Genomic DNA, 25,949 nt, shown 5'->3' with positions numbered 1-25,949 from the left:
GTCTGCCTGGACTTTCTTTCGAAATTTAGATGCCATTTCAGGTCTCTAATATAAGCTGCAAAAAAAATCAGTAACCTTGCATGAAACCTCGTGCTGTCCAGAACACAACCAGTTCCTCTGGGATTGCAACTCCAGCCAGCTGTGGCAGCTTTGATGTCATAAGCTTTATGTTCTTCTAGATGCCCAAGTGCAAGCCTCAGGGCAAGTACCTTGCTGCAGTAGTGTCTCTATATTTCCTTTTTTTTTGCTACAGAGACGCCAATGAACAAATCCACCTTGGCTTAATAGCAGATTTTAATTAGGCTCTGTGATTAATTTGAATTTCTTGATCTGAACTTAAAATGTAATTATCTCATCTGACTTCCATTTTGGCCCCTAACATCTCATGAGACCCATCTCAGAAACCTGTAATGTATGTTCATGTGCTTGGGGAATGTGCCTCTGTAGGGAGCGATGCTCAGAAGCCATTGAGGAAGGCTCTTTGGCTTGACTGCCAGGAGCCCAGAATCATTGTCAGAGTCCAGAATCTAGCTAGTTCACAACCATGCCTCCATCTGACCAACACCAAATGCTACATCTAGATGTCTTAACATACACACATCCCAAAACCAATGATCTGCTCACTCCCATCAAAAACAAGCTTTGTAGAAAATATTTTTAGGGCAAATATTTGTATCCAAGTTGATTATTTTCAAGAAAATATTTCCTCACATTTTTTTCTAATTATCTTATTTTTTCTCTTTCGCATCCTTTCATTTGATTAATAGCTCAGAATAAATCTGATCATGTCATTCCATTGTTGAAACCTTTCAGTGGATTCCTCTCGCTCTTAGGATAAAATCTCAAATTCCTGAAATGACCCACAGTGTTCTCAGTTCCCAGCCCCTGCTTACCTCTCTTGCTGTTCCCCTGTTGATGAGATTTCAAGCCTTCCTGAATTACTGTAAGTGCCTCCATGGGCCATGAGCTATCATGCTACTGTGCCTTTGCACATGCTCTTCCTCTACTCAGAATGCCTTGATGCCTTCTTTATCATATCACTCATACAGAACTCAGCTCATGCTCCACTTCTTCTGTGAAGCTTTCATTCAGATGTCTTCCTTCTGTGCTCCCATATCTCTTCTGTGAGCTCCTTTAGTACAGTATTTGGCAGACTGGGAGGTCATCTTACTATCCTATGCCTCCTTTTTCAAATGGTGAGCCTCTTGAGGGAAGGGAATCAGGCAGATTCATGTCTATTCTCCAGCACCCAGCACTATGCCTGACACATATTAGGCACTCCATAGATGATTAAAATAACTGACAGGGTGGGACTACTTCTAGACTCCTCCAAATAAGGCTTCGTAGGACAGCTCTTTGTCACCCATTCCTACGTAGTCACTCCCTCCTTACCATTTTAAGTAATATAATGGGAGGATATCAGTACCCCTTACCAATAGTGGTATTCTCTGATGGCATGTTCTGCAGACAAATAAATTTCAAAGATACAATGGAAAGCACTAGTTAAACACACAACCAACAACCCTTTCCCAAACAGAAAAGCTCTGCTCATTTAATATATTTAAATATCTTAAGATGTTTCTGTTGTGTTTTATTTTTCCCAATACAGTTTAGGTGTTTTACTTATTTTTCTTCTCATAAAGGTATGAACTTCTTCACACCTTAAACTTTGATTCTGTCCGCCGTCGTATGAGTGTAATTGTGAGAACTCAGGCAGGTATGCATTTTAAAAACTTTTTCTCTTTTTCCATTTATAGATTTGCATGTCGATCAGCTATTTCAAGAAACAAAAACATTTCGGGCAGTAGTGTATGATTACCTAAAGCTAGGCAAAGCAGTAGCTTTTCTGTATGCCTTAATCTATTGATATATGGTCACCTATGGTCAGTTTGCCAAATTGTCAGTGGCAGAACCTCTGGTATGACTGTGTATGCATCTTCATAGAAGCTGAACGCTATTCATTGGTCTTGGATATCCAAACAGGAACTGAAAGGGTGACTTTTATAGTTCAGGGTACTGACCAATCACCAATAATGTCCACATGCAGCAGCCCCTTGCATTTGATTGGTTTGAGATTACTAGCAGTAGCATCATTGAATGTAGAGAGCTGCTGGTTATCCATCCCTGACCTTTCTAATTCCCCACTGCTTTATATTCCCTGGAAGCAGGTGAGCTAGAGATAACTAAGGGCTGGACTGCTGGGAAGGGACACTCTGATTTTACTTCAACACTCTGGGCTATTTGTTCGACTAAGTAAAGAGGCTTATCCTTTGTTGGGGAACCAGTACCATCATCTCAAGAGTTCCCCCATGTCCTTGGGAGGAACAGTGGTGGTTGGGATGCCTTCTGCTCAGATACAGCAAGAATCTGGGGGAGCAGTCTGCTTCATTTGCAGGCTCTCAGATACCTCTGTATGTGAGAATGTGTTTCTATGTCTGTCTCAAGGTGGTTTTGACTTAGTTCCTTGCAATTTACTTTTTATTATTATATCTGTTCCAAATTCCTTAATGTGAAAATGGGAAGAAAAAGACAGACCCTTGAGAGAATGCATCCCACTTTATACATACTTCATGGTGTGACTGTGAAATCATGAAGTTAATTTCATTATGTGAATGTGGAATTTGTTTTGTGACTTTTAAACACACCATGAATGTGTGAGAAAAAATGGAAAAACACCCACAATATTTGAAATACTTGCTGTTCTTACCTGTGCACATGCACACATGTGTCCTACTGTGGATGATGAAATGTCTGGAGAAATGGTCTGCCAAGGGCTTTGACATCAGAGATACACTTGTTTAACTTGTTGAACTCAGCACATTGCCTTACAAGTATGAAGTATCTTTTTTAATGCTTAACTGTGACTACTTTCCTGGGTACATAGATTGATAAAAGCCATACTTGTACTAATATTCTGCAAAGCTATTCTCAAGTTTCTGGTAAAAACTGTTAAGTCATTGTTTTAAAAGCTAACTGGTATGGTTTATTCAAATTGATTTTATCTTGTTTGAGTTTGAGTTTGGTCCTTGGCATCTGTAGGTGCCACATGTGCACTTTATACCATGGTTGACAACATTTTCAAAGAGAATTCAAATGCAGCTCCTTGACACAAACACAGTCTTCCATGATTTGCTGGAAGGAAGTTTATTTAAACAGAGATGGATGTTGAAAAGTCTGAGTTATTAGTTGTGTCCATGTTGGTGTTAAAAGGTGGTGAATGTTGTCCTGAGAGAGTAAAGGTCAAGATATCTCATTCCATTTGGGTGAACATTGCAGGTCAGGCTTAGGATACACAGCAGCTGGGTGGGACAGACCACCTTAATAATTATCTGTTATTAAAATCCCAATGCCAGTCTTAAAATTCTAAGTCAAGTACTTTGGTTCTATTTTAGGAGACATACTTCTCTTTTGTAAAGGAGCAGATTCAGCCGTTTTCCCCAGGGTGCAAAGTCATGAAATTGAGTTAACTAAAGCCCACGTGGAACGTAATGCAGTGGTAAGCCTGTACCCTACTCCCCAATAAGTAGAAAGAGAAAGGCTAGAGATGCTGTGTTTATTGGACTGCTATTTAAATGATTATTTAAACGAATTTTAGTTTATTTTCATGGTTTATTTTTGGATTTGGGAATTCAGTATTTTTTTCCTTATTTTATATATAAATATATTTTGTTTAAATAAATATACTTTATCTGATATATTATAAGTAAATATGTGTGTATTTCCTTATTTTAATTATCCTGGGGGCAAGTTTCAGTTCATAATTTAAAGCCTTGAAGTCTTTTCAAGAATATTTATTTTATGTTTTGCTTTTTTTTTAACCCCAAGAAGGACTATTTTGTTATTCTGAAAAATTAAGTGTTACCTTTTTAGTTGCAGTCTATTTGGTTTTTTTAACTAAAAATGCATCAGAATTTATCTTTTATACAGTAAAGCAATAGTATTTAAAGAGTGTGGAGTTTTTTTTCAGTTATTATTTGGATAACTAAAGATCTCCTACTTTGCTTCTAGGATGGGTATCGAACACTTTGTGTAGCCTTCAAAGAAATTGCTCCAGATGATTACAAAAGAATTAACAGACAGCTCATAGAGGCAAAAATGACCTTACAAGGCAGAGAAGAAAAAATGGAAAAGGTTTTTGATGATATTGAGACAAACATGAATTTAATTGGAGCAACTGCAGTGGAAGACAAGTAACTAGAAAATGATATTCTTGTTATTTTAATGACCAGTCACTTAGGGTGTTTATTCAGATTAGTAATTCTCAAGTATTTAAATCTTTGATTGAGGTTTGTTTATACCAGATTTTGACATATTTGTGGGAATCATTTTTAAGTTACATATTTTTACCTTAGAATAATGAATTAGTCATTTCTAATCTATCTCAAAGGGTTACAAAGCCATCCATTTATTTATGCAGATATTTATTAAATATATTGTCTTACTATTTATAGGGAACTTTGTGCTAGAGACATCATTTGAGCTGGTACCTAGTAGAATGGGTAAGATTTTGACTGAGATGAGCAGAAAGGAAATTCAAGTTAGAGCATACAACATGAGAGCTCAGTCTAACCTGGTTAACAGATTAGAGCACATTTTTGCATACTTGAAAATAATATAACTATACAGGCTAAGCTTTGCCAGACATAATTGTAGGGCCCCAGCATTGATCTGCCTGAAAGAATAAATTTTAGACTCTTAATATTTCAGAAGGTTTTTAGAAATCATAAATGCAAATTCTTAACCAAACAAGAAGTTATACGTCACATTGGAAAGTATTGAATGTCTAATGGATTTCATTCAGTCTAATTTCATTATTATGCTCTGGCCAAAAGGAACTAAAGTATCATTCTTCTCTCCCTACCTTTCAAAATCATGTTTACATTTGCTTTCAGGATGGTTGGCTTTTCTATTCTTAAAGCTTGTCAGGATGGAGCTTCACTAACTTCCCTTAGTAGCTCATTATAATGTGTTTTGCCCTTTCTGTTTTGAACCATGTTGTTTTTTGTATGGCATGATACAAAATACAGTGAAATATGATACACAGTGGATAAGAACATTTGATGAGTTCAAACATTTTAGCCAAGAGTGATGATTCTCATTTCTGCCATTGGATTCCAATTACCTCAAGAGATTTCATGAACTTTTCCAAACCTTACCATTTGAAATTCACTTTAATAAGTAAAACTATGCCAGAGATAACACTCTCAGAAAGAGTAGAGGCTATAGAAGAAAACCAGCTGATAACATGTCAGAACTCCAGAAGTACTGTGAATTGTAAAAATAATCTCTTTAACAAGCCTTCTTGGAGAATCTGTATCAGGAATTTTCGAGGATAACAAGGTTTCTGTGGTGTTCCCAGGCTACAAGATCAAGCGGCTGAGACCATTGAGGCTCTGCATGCAGCAGGTCTGAAAGTGTGGGTGCTTACCGGGGACAAGATGGAGACAGCCAAATCTACCTGCTATGCCTGCCGCCTTTTCCAAACCAGCACTGAGCTCTTGGAACTGACTACAAAAACCATCGAAGAAAGTGAAAGGAAAGAAGATCGATTACATGAATTATTGATAGAATATCGTAAGAAGTTGATGCATGAATTTCCTAAAAGTACTAGAAGCCTTAAAAAGTAAGAAAGTGCATCAGTTTCTTATATTTAGGCATCACTGTAGATGTAAATCATAACTGTTTATGCAGAAGGCTCCATTTCTATAACTTAACCATTCTTTGTTTGCAGTTGTTTTATTCTTGTAAGTTAAAACCTTCTCTGAGGACTTGATAATGGCCCATTTGAGGTTATTTGGCACTTTCCACCTCTCACTTAATTTAAAAGAAAACCCTGCATTTGCCAAGGTTTCGAAAAGTAGTTCAACTTCTAAATGTTTAGGATGTGGATATTTAGCACTGATACTCTGGCCTGGTCCATGCTAAGAAAAAATACTCCTTTTCACAGTCTCTTAAATTGAATGTAATAAAACCAGTAGTTTCCATGCATCTAGAGGTCCTTGGGGCCATTTTCTGAGTGGATTTTCATGACCCAGACCTCCAAAGGGAATCAAATACTTGTTAACATGGCCACTGCAACTCTTGTTTCACCTAGCTGCTTAGGAAGAACTTGTTAAACCTCAGGGTCTCAAGGAAAGTCACTGATACACAATAATTCCATGCCCAGAGATATCTTTTCCTATACTTAAAGTTGACTGAGGGTTAGCCTTGTCTAAACCAATTAAATGGAATTTACCTTAACCATAATCAAGTCGATTTATTCTTCTGGAATGCTGTAGCATGTGTTTGCACTAAATCAAAACACCCCAAGGTAATCTTATTTTCCATTTCCTGAGCACAGTCTTTGTTCCAGAAAAAATGTTAAGCACTTTATATAATTTTTCTTATTTAAACTTTACAACAAGCCAGTAAGGCAGTCTTATTTTCTCCATTTTACAGATAAGGAAACTAAGGCTCAGAGAGATGAAATGACTTATTTGAGATCACACAGCTAATAAAGGGTGGAGCAAGTCTACCCAATTCCAGCACCCATGCTTACTTCTCCATTTGTCTTAGTCTGCTCAGGCTACCATAACAAAATATCATAGACTGGGTGACTTAAACAGTAGAACCTTATTTCTCTATTTCTGGAGGCCAGAAGTCTGGGGTCAGGGGGCCAGCATGGTGAGTTCTGCTGAGGTCTGTCTTCCTAGCTTGCAGAAAGCTGCCTTCTTGTTGTGTCCTCACATGGCAGAAAGAGAGAAAGCTCTGGTGTCTCTTAGAAGGGCACTCATCCCATCATAAGGGTCCTACCCTCATGACTTCATCTAAACCTAAATCTCCTAAATTAGGCCCCATCTCCAAATACTATCACATTGGGGGTTAGGTCTTCAACAAAGGACATTTGAGGGGACACAATTAAGTTCATAGCACCATTCAGCAGCTCTGGGACACTTTTGTAAAAGCCAGGGTTTATGGAAAACTTAACTTACCATCTTAGAACATGCCCTCTTCCCACCTTACCTATTTGGAGCTGGGCTTGGTTACACAGGCATCAGACCCAGTATCTCCTTTGCTAGCTTCTGATCCTTTGTCCCTTCTGCTTCCGATCAGCCACCAAGCCTTATTACCCATGTTCCCATTCTTAGCACTAATGCTCCACATCAGATTGCTAGCAACTCATGCCTCAAATCCCTTAAGCCCTTTTGCCAGACAAGTGGTTCTTAAGTGTAAAGTACTGCCCATATCATCACAGTGCTGCTCACAAATCTTTAGTGGTTCTCCATTACCCACAGAATCAGGTCACACCAAAGACCTCAAGTGACATTTTCAACTTGCTTTCTTGTGCACCACAACATTCATTCTCTCCCATCTCCTTTCTGCCATGTCTTTCAAGTTCCATTTCAGATATCACACCTTACAAAGAACCCATTGTTTTTCCTGTATGTATTTATTGTCCCAACCATTGTACCATGTAATACCTTGTTTGGTTGGGTATATTCTCTCATGGATGCTTCTGTCACCCAAGAAAATTTTCCATTCTCCAAGGAAAGATTTTATTAATAATTCTTTCCATTCCTGTATATGTCCTTCTTAGAGTTGATGTTTATAATTACTTCATTGGTTATTGAGCCTCTGTTTTCTGCACATCAAGTCAGCTGTGTGAGTATGGGAGCAAAGAAAGAAAACACAATTGATGTCTCTTAAATAAGTGAATAAAACAGGCTCATAAAATTATTAAGTAAAGTAACAGACAAGTAGAGAATATTATGGTATTAGCACTATACACCCAAAAATGTGGAATAAAGGAATTATGAGGCATATTAGGGTCACACGACTCAAAGTTTGTTCCATAGAACAGCAGCTCCATTATCACCAGAAGCTTTTTAGAAATGCAAAATCTCATGTCCCACCCCAAACCATTTCACTCAGAATCTGTACTTTAACAAGATGCCCAGGAACTTTAACAAGATTCCCTTAAGCATTAAACTTTGAGAAGCATAAAATTAAACAAGTTCATCTATAACAATGATAGCCTGCTGTGTCTAGTATTCTACTGTAGTGGTTCTCAAATGGTATCCAAGATTCCCTGAGCAATAATTGATTAGTCACTTTTTTTTTCATAATTGCAGAAAACTAAAATGTTCATTGGCAGAATTTTCTCAGTTGTGAGCTGTCCCCATATGTTTTTCTTAAATACTTGGCACCTGTATCATTTGTCTTTCCTGGTACCTAACACTTCTTAGTCCTCTTAGTCCTGGCTATGTATGAGTATCAACTATGGGGCTTTTTAAAGCATATCTATATATGACCAAGCCCTGCCTAAGATACACTATTTTAATTCGTCTAGGGATAGACCACAGGTATGGGCAATTTAAAAAAATGGCCCAGATGATTCTAATGGGAAGGCTATGGTCAGGAACCACTAATCTTAGTATAAAACAATACTTATTATGTAACATATATCATTAGTACATGGTATCCTTTAATGAACACCATGTCTTTTAGGTACTCCATCATATTTGAGAAGCCAGGTCTATTGATAGGTTTTATTATTCAGGAAATGATATTAGGCAAAGGTCTTCTTTGATTTGTATACACTCAAAGCCATTTTGTATTTTCCCTCTATTAAGGAGTTTTCAGATAGACTGGTGATTTTTCTTCATATCAGAGTTGATCTGCAATTTCCAAAATTCATCTTGTGTTTTTTGTATAGAAACTACCTGCTAAATGTCCATTATTTTTATATCTTTTAGAACTGATTGTCATCTATATGATCAGCTTGAATGTCAAAGATATCTGATGGAAAGTCTCTCTTGTGCCATTATTAGACGCAGTTGCTTCTTTAGGATTTACATGTCCAGAAACCAGACTGATAATAACTCTAAGTGTGGGACCCTCCTCTTTGTGATTTAAAAAAAGTCAGGTTCTAAATAAAAATGTAAAATTAATTCAACTACAGCATTGTTTTTCTTTTTCAGAGCATGGACAGAACATCAGGAATATGGATTAATCATCGATGGCTCCACCTTGTCACTCATACTAAATTCTAGTCAAGACTCCAGTTCTAACAATTACAAAAGCATTTTCCTACAAATCTGTATGAAGTGCACTGCAGTGCTCTGCTGCCGGATGGCACCATTACAGAAAGCCCAGGTAACTGGGTATTAGTTAATTTTCCTTTCCAGGTATTTCTATACACGTGTGCAAATTGTTCACTTTACTCTTGTTTCTTCTTAAAAGAGCCATTGTTACCTTAATACATCTTCCCTGGCTTCTTCCTCTTTGTGGTCAAACTCGAGAGTCTCCCCACCAATTTGAATTAAATCTACACGACACCTTGTTATCCCTTCAAGGTGGTTGTCCAGTTCCTTGCCTTTCAAACTTCCTTAATGAGTGCTTGATGCCTGCTGCCTCCGTTCTACTGCTTCTGACCACCTATTACATTAGCCCCATGTGTTTTTGTCATCTTACTCTGTTGGATCTCTGAGAGGAGAACAGTGGCCTTGCCAAGTCCATGGTGCTGTCGTTTTCTCATTTCTCTGCAGCACTTGTCACTGTCAGTTATGTGCTCCTGAAAGCTCTCCTCCCTTTCTATGAAGGTCCATGGTCCTAACTCTTATTTTCCTCCTTGGCAACCTAGTGTCTTTTAATTTTCTTTCATCTGCTGTCTTCTCCCTAATTGTCAGTTTTCTCTGGGGCTGTCTTTCCTCTGCTTTTCACTTATAGCCTATCTCTGTATAAAGCATATCCATTTCTGTGACTCCCATTGATAAATTTCTGGTCCCGACTTTTCCTTTTCATTAAGTCTCATATTTCTAGCTGCCTGCTAGACAGCTCCATGTGGATTCCCTACTGTCACATTAAATTCTAGTGTACAAGATAGATCTTATAATTTTCTCATTCAGGCCAGTATGTTTTATTCCTTGTCTTCATTATTCCTGTTATCAGTGACGTTTTTCTCTTCCTCCCTAAGGCTCTAAACTACCTTTAACTTTTCTCTTCTTTCTCACTCCATATATAGTCACCATGTCCTTTTGAGCCTACCTTTTGTCATAGCTTCCATTTTGCTGTCATCTTTTTAAGCCTTTTACATCCATCCTAGTCCAAGCCCTTACAACTTCATGTGCAATTTGTTTTAGTCTCCTTGCATTCACCCTTCCCCCTTCATTTTCTTTCACCACCCTCCCAAATTAATCTTGTTAAAACACCACTTCTCCCACCATATATATTCTTGCTCAAATACTTTCAGTAGTTTCCTGGTCCCTTTGGATGAAGGGAGGATGATTCAGGGAGGCAATCAGGCTCACCCTTGTTGGTTCTTAATGTGTCTGTATGCACTTGGTGTCCACCATCCCTCCCATATCCAGCATGAATCCTCCACTCATGTTGGTTGTTCCCGCTTTCTGTCCCTTCTGCATGCCATGTTCATGCCAAATTACTGCTTTCCTCATATCATTTCCTCATGCAGTGTTCTATCTGAATTCTTCTTGGCCCAAGAAAAATTTTACTCAAAATAAAACCCAGATTAAGGGCCACCTCCCATATGCTATCTTTACCAGCTCCTCCAGGCTACGTTGATCTGTTTCATCTTGTTTCCTTATACTTACACACTGAGTCCAAAGAACCTTAGCATCTCAGTTATAAACTTTTTCACTTCTGTATGCACACTGTGTTCTTTCATATGTGTTAGTCTTGCTTCTTTATATTCTTCAGCTGCTTGCTCTAGACCCAGGGGATGGCTGTGATTCGTTTCTCCTTTACATACACCTCACCCACTTCCTCACACACACAGCCCATCCTGATTTAGGGCATTGTCTCTGTCTGCCTTCTTCGCACTTCCTATCCCTACCACACACAGGTGCTCTTCTTTCTTTTCTTCAACCTTCAAAGTGTTGGTTAGCTCCAGCGGGGGGAGCAGATCCTACCAGAAAAGTATCCATAGAAATCTGTCCTTTAGTCAGAGGCTCTCTCCCTTTCTCTCTCTCTCTTCACATACATTCATTGTCTGTTGCTCAAATTACTGACTACTCCACTGCCAGGCAAGTATCTGAATTCCTGACCTAACCTCATTCTACTTCTCCCACCCAGCATATGGAGCACCCTGTGGTTCAGTCCTTAGTCTTATTTCTCTCACTATAGTCACTTCTTGCAGGATATCAGCTACTCATCTGCCAAATCCATGTCTCCAGTCCAAATCTTTGGTGTTCTACTTTACTTCTCCAGTTGCTTATTGAATTCATCTTAGGTATGTCATTACCACCTCAGCTCAACCTTCTCTAGAGTCCTGCTGTCATTTTCCTTGTCTTTTTCAACATCAATTACTGAGCTCACTGTGATTCCAGATTTCTAGATTCAAAACCTTGAAATCTGTGTTGACTTCCCCCATGCTTTACCCTTCCATGTGGTCTCAGTCACCAAATTATGTCCATTTTATAGTGCATTGTCTTTTCTATTTGTTCTTTGCTTTCCATTACCTTCCAGGTCCAGACCTTAAACAGCTCCTTGAATTCTGTCTGTATAGCCACCTAACCTCTCTCTTTGCCTGCATTCTTGCTTTTTCTTCCCGTTCCTCCTGCACTCATGCTGCTACTTTGATAATATGACTCTCTATTGATCTGGCCCCAGATGTACCTGTCCATGCCTCCACTCATTGATCTGGTCAAGCCAAATCTATTTTTTTTTTTTTATCACACACTGTACTTGGCTGTTTACCTTAGAACATCCCTTTCCCTTTCTCCGGAATACTTCTCCAACCCCCTTTTACCTATCCATGCAAATCTGACAAATCTTTTATGATTAAAATCAAATCACTCTTATATAAAATCACTTCTGATCACTCTGACATGTAGTGTCCTCTGACATCAGAGACCTCTTTATGTATATGATTTACATAGTGATGTTAGATATTCCCTTGCACAAATATTTCATATTGTTAAATTGTATTGTTAATCTGATTATCAGATATTCTTACATCCATTTCCAATCTCCACTATTCTATGATTCTTAAGATATATGACCAAGCCTTGTATTTTTTTTTTGGATATTTGCACATTGCTTTGCACTTTGTATTGTATGTAATTACAGTTGATCAGTAAATGGTTTTTGATAAATTGATTTCTTTTTCATGAAGCTGTTCTAGAGATTGAAGAGAAGTTCTTAATCCAGGTGACCTGGGGCTCAATAAAAATCTCCATGTTTATCTATCTAAACTTTTCATGATTTTATAGTCCATGACCATATAACCTTTTATGTTTCCACAAGGACAAGCTTTAATCTTTTTAATCTGTATTTTCATGCAGAAGCTGTCACCCTTGATAATTTTATTGCCTTCCCTAGACCTTTCCTGGCTGCAGTTTTTCTTCCTTGAGGTACAAATCATTACTGCACGCAGTATAACAGGTGCAATTACTTTAACTAGTATTATAGCCTCTCAAACAAATGTAGTTTGGGTTCTTTAATTTTATCTTTGACACACATTACTTCTGACAGTCTTTAAAGTTTTTAAAAAGAACCAAGTTGAGGGGTGGAATTAGGGGAAAGCTGGCATTTTACAATAACATCATTTTTGTATTAAATGGAATTAGATATGGGTTTTTTGTATGCAATTTAGTACAACTAAAACCTCACTGGACTTTATTTAAAGGAAAGACTGTGGGGTGGTTTAGCCTCATATACATTATTTTTAATCACTTCAGTTATGTTGAGAGTGAGTTTTATTTATGTTAACTCGTGACAGCAATTCTGAGGACAGAATTTTTGCAAATCATTATTTGGCTACTGAATTATACAAGCTTTTTAAAAGCTGGTAAATTCCAAAGGGTTTTGAGGATTGATACTTAAAGCAATCATTATTGAAAACATAGGGTGGGATGGCAGCTGCTTATCCAGTATGCTTCCCACAAGTAACTCTGCCGAAAGACTTATTTTACTCATTTCGCACCACGGACACAGCATTGAGCTGCACTGTGCCATTGACCCATATTGAAGAAACACTCAGGGAATAGTGGCAGGCTTTATATACATAGGCATCTTTCTGTAAATCTTAACACCTTTAAGATGACCCCTTTCAAAATGCAGCTACCTATAATAGAGATCAAATCATATTGGGCAATGGGAGATTTAGTGAAGTTTATTTGGTAACTCAAGGTGGGTGCCAGGATTTAACATTAGGTAAGTCCCTGGGAATAAGAGTTGGGGTAAACCAATGGGAAGTGGGCATGTCAGAAGCAGAGAAGAGAGAGGTACAGATTGCCCCAAACATTGTTCTCTCACTTCCCACTTCTGTTCCAGTAGCCCTGTTACCCCAGCAGCATGTTATCCCAAATTTGCTTTCTCACCTCCACACATATAACGCCTGATCTGAAAGGACATGTGAAGCATTGACAAAAGAGGGCAATATGTTGACCTATAAGTAGGAGGCAAGGTTTTTAACAGTTCATACATGCACAGAACCAAAAACAAGTGGGCCTGGTGTCACATTTTGAAAATGTGTATTCTTCTGCCTCTGAGAATTCAAAACTGTTGTACGTATATGCACAAACTACCTTTCTGTTTGCAAGGCCTTTGTTTACAAGTGTGAATGAGGCATATACCCCCAATGTAGTACAATCTCATTCTGCTTTGACCTTTCATATACCTCTTTTGTATTTAATATTTAGATTGTCAGAATGGTGAAGAATTTAAAAGGCAGCCCAATAACACTGTCAATAGGTGATGGTGCCAATGATGTTAGTATGATCTTGGAATCCCATGTGGGAATAGGTAAGAAACATCGAATGAGACGGCAGCTGTAAGGTACCAGTGTTGCTTTTAGGTAGAGTAGTTTTATATTCTAGAGCAATTCTTTGGGTTGCTTATCTTGAATTTGAATTTGGGAATGATAATTGTTAGTGGAGTAAAAGCCACATCTGACATATCCATCCCGAAGTCCTACCCCTGCTGGAAATGTAGCAATACAATGTTAGAAGATATTTTTATATTAGCCTAGTAAAGTAAATTTCCCAAACCTACTAGCAGCACAGTTGATCATTTAGCTGTCACCTTGACAGCATGCATGAAATTTTACTGTTTTTTTCCATCCCTGGCCATATCACCTGCTTATATTGCTGCACTATATCTTTTGAGATTCTTAACTGTCCAGAACTAAGAAATGATCATTGGTTGGCAGTTTTTCCACATGGCAGTATTTATGGGTAGTTTCGGATGTAGTGTTGAATTTATATATGTTGGCGTATAACAACAGCTTCACTACTACCTGCACCATTTTTCTCCCCTGTCAGGCTGCAGGCAGCAATCCTAACACCTCCCACCCAAGTACTTTTTGGAGAGGGAGAAATAATGGAATTAGTATCTTGGGAATTATTGTGCTGCAGTTTAAATTCCCAAATTCCTTCCATTTAGAAGGAGCCCTACTTAGTGTGGAACTCTTTAAGTTGTACTCATTGGTTATCCAGTATGGAAATAGCCTAAAGCTGCTTGAACTCATGGAATACTTGGGCTACTACTCAGAGTTTCATTCAGTGAAAGGACTTCATCTCATTGTAACTCTTCAGTGTGGAGCTCCTAGACCATAGACCCCAAGTCTTTGAGTTGCTGTAATATAGTACCTGGTCTAGTGCCATGTATAATTAAGCACTTACTAAGTACCTTTAAGATAATTTTCAGATTTAATTTTCTTCTAAAAATAATTTTTGCCTTTTTATGGTTGAAATAATGATTCTGTTTGTTTTATATTTTGTTATGAATTAAACTTAGTTTTACTTTTTATTGGTAAGTTTCACTGTCCTATTAAAGAAAGCACTTTTTGGCTAAAAATAACAAAGCTACAGTATACAATTGAACTATAACATGTAAGCAAGTTAAAAATATGGAAATGAAGAATCAGAGGGTTGCTTATTCTATAAAATACTCACTCTATAAAGATTTTCTTTTTTTAGGTATTAAAGGCAAAGAAGGTCGCCAAGCATCTAGGAATAGTGACTATTCTGTTCCAAAGTTTAAACATTTAAGGAAGCTACTATTGGCTCATGGACATCTATATTATGTGAGAATAGCACACCTTGTACAGTATTTCTTCTATAAGGTATGTGATAAAATATTTGTAATTTAGTTTAGACTAATCCAGATTTGAGGCCAAATCTTCAAGTCAGCTCTCTTGAAGTATAAATACAATAAAACATACCCATTATAGGTTAACATCTATTTTGCCAAATCTCTACATCTGTGTAACCACTACCTCAATTAAAAACAGAACATTTCCATCACCCAGGAAAGTTCCCATGTGCTCCTGCCCAATCAGTTTCTTTCACTCTTGCATCAGACAATGACTAATCTGATTTGTGTTGGCATATAATATATAGTGAAATACATGGTATATAATACATAAATTTGGATAGAATTTCTGCAATATAAACATTAGATTTGCCTCTTTTGAACTTCATATAAAATCACATACTCTCCTTTGTGTCTGGCCTATTTCACTTAGCATAATGTTTTTGAGCTTCATCCATGTTGTATCATGTATCAACAGTTCATTCCTATGTTAGCCTTAAAGGTACTCTAAACTACTCTTTTTAGTAGCAGAATCCTCTTTTCAAATGAAATTACAGATAAACCAGATGGAAGCAGGATTGCATTGACTGAAGGGTAATGTGGCCTGGGTTGTTTCCTTGCTCAACCTCCCTGTCCTGCACAAAGCTTCCTCACAACTTGGAATCTATGAATATAGTTTGAGCCACTCATTTTATCCTTAATGTACCTGGCATACTTTGAAGAGGACATGTCTGATTTAAAGTGTACAGATCATTTTAATTCAGTATGGACCAGAATTTGATCTCCTATGTTCTGTTCAGCATAGCTTTAAAGTTTTCACTTTTCGTGTTGAAATAATTCTTATATACTCTTTGCCCAATGTTGCCAACTATTAACACCTTAGAAAGCCCATCCATAGTTATCAATATCAGTAAATTGATATGAACTGGCACATTATTAACTAGTCTACATACTATATTGCAATTTTGCCAGTGGTCCCACTGGTATTTTTTGTTGTCTGTTTCAAGCTCACAACTGAATTTAGTTACATTTAGTCTTTAATCTGAGACAGATTGTTCCTGTCTTTCTTGTCTTAACATTTTTGAAGAGTGCTGGCCAGTTAATTTATAGAATGTCCCTTAATTTGGGTTTTTCTAATGTTTGCTTATTGTTAGACTCAGGTAATGCACTTTTGGCATAACAGAAACAACGTTGTAACCTGCTCAGTGCATTATATCAGGAGGCATATGTTGTCAATATGTCTTATTCATAATAATGTTAACTTTGATAAATTTGACTTAAGTGGTGTTTTGGGGGGCCTCAAGATCCCTCAGCTTTGCTCTGTGTAATTTCATTTGAAAAGAGCATTCTGCTACTAAAAGATTATTTATTCTATGAAGTAAAATCCTTTACTCTGTATTCTGTTACTCAGATAGTCACAGATTTGGCCTCGTGTCCATTCAACATATCCCCATTATTTTTTTATTTTTATTTTATTGTGATATAAGAACACTTAACAAAAACTCTACCCACTAACAGATTTGAAGTGTACCACACAGTATTGTTAACTATAGGCATTGTTGTACAGCAGATCTCTAGAACTTACTTGTCTTGCATAACTGCAACTTTTCACCCACTGAGTAGCAAGTCCCCATTCCCCCATCCAGCCATCCCCACCCTTTATTTAAAGACTTCTTTATTTTCTAGTACCACATGATGTTCTAGGCTCATCTTATGTGATCCCTGTTAGTCTTGGATTCAGACATTTCTTCAAAGAACACTGATTCCTTTATTTGCAAATGGTGTTTAGAAATGAAGAAGTGGGTGCTAGTTGTGCTCATTGCTGCTGAGTTAAAGATGGTTCTGGGCCTTCTCAGTGGACAGAGCTAGGAAATTTATATAGGTATTGACACAGATCTATTCATATCTGTATTTTTATGTTTGTGAACATAGACACACATATGTTGGGCCAGAATCAAAGGTATCCCGTGAACTCAGTTTATACTGATACCTTTGCTTCTAACCAACACCACAAGGTTCATTCTGACCTTTCCCTTTTCCTTAATTGTAACTCCTTTCTCCAGTGGTAAGAAACCTGGCTCTCATTATCCTCAGTATGTTTACTTATTTGCTCAATCCTAGAACAGTTTCAATTGCTAACTCTTACTCCTATGAAAAACAAACTAACTTGAGCAATCTATTTGTATTTTTTTTGTCTTTAGCCTTAGAGTATATAGTTACAGTGCTATTGCCAAAGTTATTTTCCTTTTCCACTATTTCAGTGTGGTTATGTACTCATTTGTAATGCGGTTACATTAAATTTTTGTTTAGCATCCCATTTAGATCCTTCTTATCCAATTCTGATTAACTTTAATTATTTTTTGAGTATGTGAAACATTGACATGATTCTCAAGGTGAGATTCTCTGAGGATAGTCTCATTGAAAAGAGTATCATGCAACTGACATTTCTCAGATCCCTCTTTTACTTGTATATAAGTAACTTACATAAGTAACATGTATAAGTAACTCCTTTTCTACAATGAAATTTTTGAAATTATCTGTAATTGTCTATAAGCACACCAATAGAAAGAACCAATGTAATGTTTTGTTCTGTGACCAGTTCTTTTGTCTATACAAATTAATGAATGTCTATATCATTTTTATACACTAAATACTTGTTTTCAGGTTTTTTATTGAGACATAATTCACATAACAAAATTCATGATTACATGCTTAAAGTGTACAGTACAGTTGTTTTTAGTATATTCATTATGATGTGCAACCAGCACCCCCATAATATAGTGAACATTTGTCTCACCCAGTTCAATATCTAAAACTCAGTAGTTGTGCAATATCCTAAGCCCTCATGATGGACACTGAAGTAGTTTCCTCAACAATACCTTGGTTTTCTTTTATGACCAAGCATTAGAGTAAATGTTAGGCAAAGCCTACCTACCCATTTTTGTCTACAGGGAATAGAATTTACCAAAGTTCTAATTAGATTCTAGTTTGTACATATATTATCAAGTTCATGTGCCAGTTTTAAATGATTCAAGCAGTTACGGTGTTTGAATTTCACACCCTATATTTCACAGGAGGGAAAGCTCAGCAACTGCTTTTATGAGTCAGTTTTCTGTGGTCAATCCTAGGTCTTATTAACGTTTAAAACCGTGAATCCAGGTATACAGATTTTCTAAGACCTTGTCAGTTCATATCAGCTGGTATCCAGGCCAAACCTGGAGGATATGATAATTAACCCAATATTGTAAGGTAGTTTGCTGGTTTTCAAGAACATTTTATTATTTAATCCTCACAAATCTCCCATGAGGCGATTAGTATAATTTCCATTTAAAATATGTGGAAAGTAGGGCTTGGAGAGCTTAAATAGCTTGCCTTTGGCTCACCAGGTAGGAGGTGACAGAGCTAGATTCCCACAATAGGTTTATTTACTATAAGTTCAAGACTCTTTGTACATCTTAGTTAGGGTCTATTGGGCCTTTGGACTCAGTAAAATCCCCTCGTGGGGATTGGTAGTTATTTTCTCTTACCCCTCCCCCTAGCAGGAGAGCCCATGAAGATTTGTCTTACTCATCTGCATAGCAGTCTGACCCCTTTCCAGAGGCTTGGTTTGCCTCTTTAAGACTTTGGCCTGCCAGTACAGCATGGAGAAGACAAGTAATGACTCTGTAGCATCTTACTATTCTGATAGACAGTGACTGCAATGGGGTCGGGTGAGGACTTTATGATATGGGTGAATGTTGAAACCACCGTGTTGTTTATGTGAAACCATCATAAGATTGTATATCAATGATACCTTAATTAAAAAAAAAAATGACTTTGGCCTGCAATTCAAGCAACTGCCGGCAGATGGAAGGAATGATCTGTTAAGGAAAGCGAAACAAACATTACAAACGCTAATGTTTACCAGTAGACAGTAATTGACATAACCTTGTTCCCAGTTGAGGTAATAATTTATGTAAATGATGCCCCCTGTCTTAATTAGGATTGCTATGCTCATTTCATCTTAGTCACTGACTTAGCAGTATTCCTTTTTTACTGCTCCTTTTGTCCCAAGGTAATTTCTTATACTTTTGACCCACACTGGTTGACTTGCCAAGCCTTCCTTCCTCTTACCTTGCCATTGCATCTTCAAGTGTTACTGCCACATCCCTGGACTGCTTCAGTGACAGGTCTTCCTGCCCTCTATTTCTCCATTCAATCCTCCTTGCATAATTCAGCCAGGTTAATGTTTGGAAAGTGCCACTTTTTAACTTGTCCTCCAGAAACTTCACTCTGTCGTGTCCAAAGACTAACCTGGCTTGTAAGGCACCCCACAGTCTGACCCTATCTTAACCACTTTTGTTTAAAATACATAAAGCATTGCATTGGTTCCTGCTATCAACATATTCTATTCATCTTCAACACATAGTTCAAATTCTCACTTTATTCATTAAATCAACAAATATGTCTGAATGTGTTACCGTGTGCCAAGCACTGTTTTAGGCCCTGAGGATTCATAATGGGATAAGATAGAGTTTCTGTTCTCATGGAACTTCATTTCAGTGGGAGAGTCAGACCTCCGCTTCCCACAAAGCACTCCTTTAATCTCAGAACACTTTTTTTTTTTTAAGAAAGCATGGCTCTGCAAATGCTACTGACAATATTTTGCATTCTGCCAGAACTGATGTATATAAATGAGTGTTGCCCTTCCAGGTGATAACCCTGGGAGATCTAACACTTATTCTGATGCTGTAGGAGATATTCAGTACATTTATAGCACTTTTCTTTAGTACTGTCCTCCAGAGCCTGTAGTATATTCATCTAAATATCCTCAGCTGTGGCAGACGTTCTTCCTCTGAGGATGTGTTGGCTTTTATAAAACAGCCTCAAGTCTCCCAGCCTGGTAAATGAGCTAAGTGAAAATGTGTGACAGAAGGAGAGACACTGGCTTTCAGAAGTGGGCTCTTGAAGATGCTACCCAAAGAGAAATCCAAAGATATTCTGAACAAATAACAGCTCTCACATAAGGTCACATCCTACCTTGAAGAATAGCCCTCATTTGAAAATACTGGTTCTGGTAATTTTGCCTGAAGACATCAACTTCAGTATATGCATCACACCCACTGGCTTTTACTGCCTTATGAATGCTAAACTTGTATTTTTTTTATCAGTCTGATTTTAGTGTTCTCCTTATTAAATATAAGTCCTTTAGGACTAAGAAGTTTTGTTTTTGTATCACCCACAATACTATCTTCGCATATAGTAGGTAATCAATAATATATGTTGATTATTTGATTAGGCAGTAAAGCAGTAGTTGATACTGTCATGAATGACAGTATAATGTCAATATACTGTCATTTCCTATTTACTGGAATTAATTCACTTTAAATACACTTAACAGCGTTATGTTAGTCTATGATGATTTTGCAAATCTAACTGGCATTTAAGGTGCAGTACCATCAGGTGTTTGTATTCTATGAGCTCATGTTTTCCCCAAAGAAAGTGAGATCCTCTTCTGCCTTGGTAAGGCAAAACTTGGTATTAATACAAATTAATCATTTGTTTTTTAGTTGTTTCCTTACAATTCTGCAGTAGAGATTTATTGCTTTATGATATTAGGAGGACTTAGGACTCACTGTAGACTATTTGGAGTACAGCTTCCAGTTTAGAAAGCTGATCAAATGAAAACATTAACCCTTATCTCTATTTTTTTTCAGAACCTTTGTTTCATTTTGCCACAATTTTTATACCAGTTCTTCTGTGGATTCTCACAACAGGTTTGTTTCCCTAGTTATTTGTTAGAATATAGTTTAAATTTTCTATCAATAAATTACCCTTTTATATATTGTGTTATAAAGATTAAAGATGTATGCATAAAATAAAAGGGTTTTTTTTGTTCTTGTTCAAAAGTTGATCGTAGCCTGGTTGTTGACAATAACAAATGTTTATGTCTTTGCTTTAGTAATGTTTTTATTATTATCTTTTTTAAGTTATTTGATACAGCCTATTAGAGTTGAAATAACCTTGAGAGGAGTATTTTTTTAATCAGTGTGTACTGTGTTTCCCAGTAATCCTAAAATATTACAATTCAATAATTCAAATAAAATCTTACACCTTTGCAGTTTCTCAGGTTGATTTTCTAGAAAACCTCTGATCTTTAAACTGGCTAAGAAGCTGTGATTTATGGATAAAGCCTTGGATTACTTGAGCATCTCTACATTTTTTGCCCACTATTGTTTTTTAAACATGTATTACAGAAAGAATATGCTACATGTTAGTTGGATATATATGTGGTGGGATGGCAGGCACATTTGTAGCTTTGTTTTGCTTTGCTTTTAGTGGAATTATAGCTAAATACAGGAGCTGTAATGCTCAATGACTCAGAAATTCCCTGGTTAATTTATGAGCAACTCAATGATTTTGCCAAGCTGAGCAACTTGGTAACATCACCACAGGTATTAGAGACTGTGTTTCTAAATGTCAAGGCATGTTTCATTACTCATGGTAGGAAGTGATATTTTTCTAATTTCTTGGCAGTATTTTTTAAGCAATATATTATTCTCAATGGAAAATGAGTGCTGTCTTTCTCAGTCAGGCACTTGCCTCTTTGCCATTTGGTATTCTTACATCAGTGTCATGTCATCATCCCCTTAATGCCAGTTAAGCAGATCACTTTGTGAATTAGCCATCTACCAGCTGTAAGAATGGCAATTAGCCTTCTTGTATTCAAAACTAACAGTATTAGTTATAGAACATTTTATAAATTCTGATGAATCTGCTTTTCTTGAACATTCAGATTACTGTTGATCAAAATGTTCCTAATTCCTCATTTCCTTGGATGAATACAAATATTAAAAAGAAATTTCAAATTTTGTAGCAGAGTGATAAAGGGAAATTGGCTTGATCTGGTTAAAACATTGTATTTTGAACAGAATCTGTTGTTTTGTTGTACTTATAAAACTGGCTGAGATTCAGACCCTTGGCTCTCTGGGGTCTGCTTAGGTTACCTTAACTGCTTAGATTTCCATCAGAGTTCAAATTTGGTTTCCTCAGTTGTTCAACTGGCAGGTTCATTCACTTAACAATTATCTCTTGGGTGCCTGCTATGTGCCAGGCCAAATGCTGGGGATATAACAGTGATCAAAACAAACTCTTATCCTCATGGAGCCTGCAGTTTAGTGAAAGGGAGAGAGGCAAGCAACATTCAGACAGATATTATGATGGGCATTGATAAATGCTCTGAAAGAAAAAAATAAAACATAATAAATGGATAGAGGTGACTACAAGAGGGCTGCTATTTTAGAGATGATCTGAAAGTTCTTTCTGTTGAGGTACTATTTGGGCAGAGATCTGAAGGAGATACCATACAAGTTTTACTTACAGGTAAGATGAAATGTCTCTCTGAGGGGATGGCATGATGTACAATACCTTTATTCTTGACTTTGACTTTATGCTAAGTGCTAAATATAGTAACCTAGTAACCTTTATTGCAGATATCATTGGAGTACATACAGATAGTCAGCTAGGTCCACATCAGATGTTCTCTGCAACCATGGAGCTTGGAGAGCAAGCTATGTAAAATGTAGAAATGGAACCAGGATTCGGATTCTTTAAGCAAAAAGCAACTCTTTCTTTACTAAAACCAGGATACTACTGGTCCTTTTTCTAAGTGAAAAAAACATTTCTAATAGGTTTAACAAGAAACGATATTAAACTTGTCTGTTTTGAGGACATTCGGTCTCTTCTAATTATGCATCTAAGAATTATATTTCTCATGTACCCTCAAAGTACCATAGTAGAATAAAAGTAGATCGATGCCTTTTTTGTTTGAATGAAAATCAAGACTAAATTATACACCAGTCAATCTGAGTTATTTTTTTTAATTTTTTCATTAGCAAAATGGGTAGTTTCCAATGAAAATATAGTGTTGTGTACCGACAGACTGATCTCTCTCGAGAATTAAAAGGAATGTTAACACCTTTGGGAGAGTATCTTTTAATTCAATAGAATATATTTGCTGAGCTTAAATTTTTATGTGCGGGAAATATCTCCATGTTCTATATAGAGCCACATTATAACTTCATTGAGAAAGTTCCATGCATTATCTCTTGCTTTACCTCTACCACAGGACAGAGGTGTGGTCCCTTCCTCTGGGCTCCCCCAGCTCCTTGTACACTTACCTCTCTGCCTCCTCTAGAATTTGAGTTCTTTGGCAGACAGGGCATGGTTCTTCTCTGTCCCTGGTACTTTTCACTTAATAAACCCAATAAATGTTTTTGAAGTCAACTAATGAATGAACTAGTGCTCTATTCAAGTTGTTCCCAACCTCTTTGAGTCACACACACCCCCGATCCTGCCATTATGATAGCAATTGTATCTTTAGTAGCCATTGATTGGAAAATGTATAATTATGTTAATTTGTGTCACATTTAGATGCATTTTATTAATAAACATTTATATGTGTGTAAAATACATGTGAATATGGGATACTACTGTTTCAGGCCACAGATAATGGTTGTATGACAATATCTACCAATGTGCAGAAAAATACTGAACTCAGTAAGTATTTTCATCAAAATGAGGTTCACAGAATACTTTAATTTTTTTCAGTAAAGGAAGATTTGCAGTATCAGATTGGCCCTTTACAAATATGTTAAGACTTCCAATCTCTACTCATTCATTCATCTGGTATTTACTGAATGCTTTCTCTATAACAAGTTCTGTTTTAGGAGCTCAAAATTGTCACAGCCTTCCAGCCAAAGGCCACCAGAAACACACTTAACAATTAATTAGGTTTATTATTCAATGCAATGAGAAAGAATGCATACTATGAGGAATAGTGGGGCCTCTCTGAAAAAGAATGTTAAGAAAGTCTTATTTGTGCTTGAGTTAGGTGATCTTGGAAAGAATTTAAGGAGTAAGCTCTACATTATTTTGGGTGCTGTCACTAAGCAGGGGTAATTTTATGACTGGGCATTTCGGTAAATTTTATCCAGGAGAAGTGAAGACTAAAAGGAATCTAACGTTGTTGGTCAAGAGGCAACAGTCACCCATATTTGCCAGAGGGGATATTGGTCATCTTTGGCTAATTTTCTACTAGAACTGCTAAGTCCATTTGTGCTATGAATAAGACTATATAGGGTGAAGGGAGAAGTAGGGAAACCATCTAGGAGCCTTGCAGGGTGGTAACAGTGGTTCTGAGAAGTAATCTGGTTCTGAATATATTTGAAGGCAGAGCCAATAAACAATTCTTAATTGATTGGATGTGGGGTGTGAAAAAGAGAAGAGTCAGGGATGAATGCAAGATTTTGGTTCTGATTGTTTAGAAAGATTTAGTTGCCCTTTCTTGAAATGGGGAAGTCTTCAAGAAGAGGACTTTGAGGTGAAGGCAGGTCAGGAGTTCAGTTCTGGACATAAGTTTGAAATACGCTAGAATCCCAAGAGGAGATGTCAAATGGGCAATTGGAAATAAAGGGACAGGTCTGGGTCCGGGCTGGAGATTAGATAAATATTTGGGAATTTTCAGTGAATGAGTAGCATTAGAACCTCAGAACTGAATGAAATCACCTAGAGAGTGCGTACGAATAAAGTTGAAAACACCAAGTGTTTGAGCACTCCAACAGAGGGCTTAGAAAATAGGAGACTGAGAAGGAATGGCTAGTGAAGTAGGAATAAAATCACTCATTTCAAAATATTTCTTTGCACCTAAGTAAGCAGTACCAGGCACCAAGGTAGATTGTGGGGCCACTCACTGAGGTAGGGAACACAGGAGAAAGCAGATTTAAGGAGAATGTTAGTGAGTTTGGTTTTAGACATTTTAGACATTAAGATGCAGGTGCCTATGTAACTACCAGCAGAAAGTTGAAAATTTTGGTCTGGAGCCTAGAGAATTCAGGACCAGAAAGAGTTGGAAATCATGCCCATGTACATATATTTAGCTTTGTTTTTGTAAAGACATCTATTTAATCCTTAGGAAATGGCCACATTCAGTATCATAAATACAGCCTGTAGAAGGTGATAATGATATTTAAAACCATGTATGAAGTTAACCAAAAAAACTGTGACTCAGGTTATTTAAAAAAATATTTGAAAAATTAATAGTTAATGTCTCTTAGAACTTATAGCAGATAAACATTCTGAATAAGATCCTATTGAAAGGGAAGGTATAATGCATTATACTACATTTCTTTTCAATAGTTACCAGTGACCTTATTTACCAAACTTCCTTTGCTATCACAAAAAACACAAAAGCAAACTGTCTTCTTTCAGCCTGTGATTTTTCCAAACACATAAATATGCTCTTGCAGATGATTGTTTCTTTCTCTTCTGTTGTCATTTCAGCCACTCTATGATGCTGCTTACCTTACAATGTACAATATCTGCTTCACATCCTTGCCCATCCTGGCCTACAGTCTACTGGAACAGCACATCAACATTGACACTCTGACCTCAGATCCCCGGTTGTATATGTAAGTTGAATATATAGTTAAACCCCCTCATACTTTCAAAGTTGTGTGTTTCATTTCATGTACTGCTGGGAAGGACATAGAAGTGCCCACCTGATTTGATTACATGATTCTGTTCTGAATTTTTAGCTACTTAAAGCAGACCATTCAATAGGGAAATGACATATTTTCTAGGTATAAGGTCCTGTATTTGAATGTGTGTGGACCATTTAGTTCAAAATCACTAATTCCTAAAATGAACCACATTTTCATTGAGTTCTGGAGACTTAGAGGAAGACACAATGTTTCAACTACAAAAAAAAACTAAAAAGACACACACAAGGATCATTGGTAGTTGAAATATTAATGTTGATTTCTATCTGAAATGGATTGAACTGATGATGTTACATTAGGCCTTCTGTTGTAAGCTGCCCCTAAAAGCAGAGCCTTCTTAGTTTATTAAGCCCCATCCTTAAACTATTGTTGAGGAAA

At 37.0% G+C, this 25,949-nt stretch overlaps 1 protein-coding gene across 8 annotated transcripts in view; it reads left to right on the top strand.

Moving 5' to 3' along the window:
* The window catches only part of ATP11C (ATPase phospholipid transporting 11C), a 204,714-nt gene that overhangs the window by 157,060 nt on the left and 21,705 nt on the right, over positions 1-25,949 (top strand). For all 8 annotated transcript variants that reach the window (XR_005025386.2, XM_036888186.2, XM_036888187.2 and 5 more), the window contains 9 exons: positions 1,644-1,717; positions 3,393-3,496; positions 4,009-4,190; positions 5,360-5,623; positions 8,961-9,135; positions 13,641-13,743; positions 14,919-15,064; positions 20,730-20,789; positions 25,354-25,481. Coding sequence is in view for 7 of the 8 variants with exons in the window: in XM_036888186.2 (XP_036744081.2) it covers positions 1,644-1,717; positions 3,393-3,496; positions 4,009-4,190; positions 5,360-5,623; positions 8,961-9,135; positions 13,641-13,743; positions 14,919-15,064; positions 20,730-20,789; positions 25,354-25,481 (1,236 nt within the window). In the remaining variant the exon portion in view is untranslated. The remainder of the gene's footprint in view (positions 1-1,643; positions 1,718-3,392; positions 3,497-4,008; positions 4,191-5,359; positions 5,624-8,960; positions 9,136-13,640; positions 13,744-14,918; positions 15,065-20,729; positions 20,790-25,353; positions 25,482-25,949) is intronic.

The sequence above is a fragment of the Manis pentadactyla genome, chromosome X (assembly GCF_030020395.1).
Source record: "Manis pentadactyla isolate mManPen7 chromosome X, mManPen7.hap1, whole genome shotgun sequence".
Lineage (NCBI taxonomy): Eukaryota > Metazoa > Chordata > Mammalia > Pholidota > Manidae > Manis > Manis pentadactyla.
This window is presented reverse-complemented; position numbering and strand designations above follow the sequence as displayed.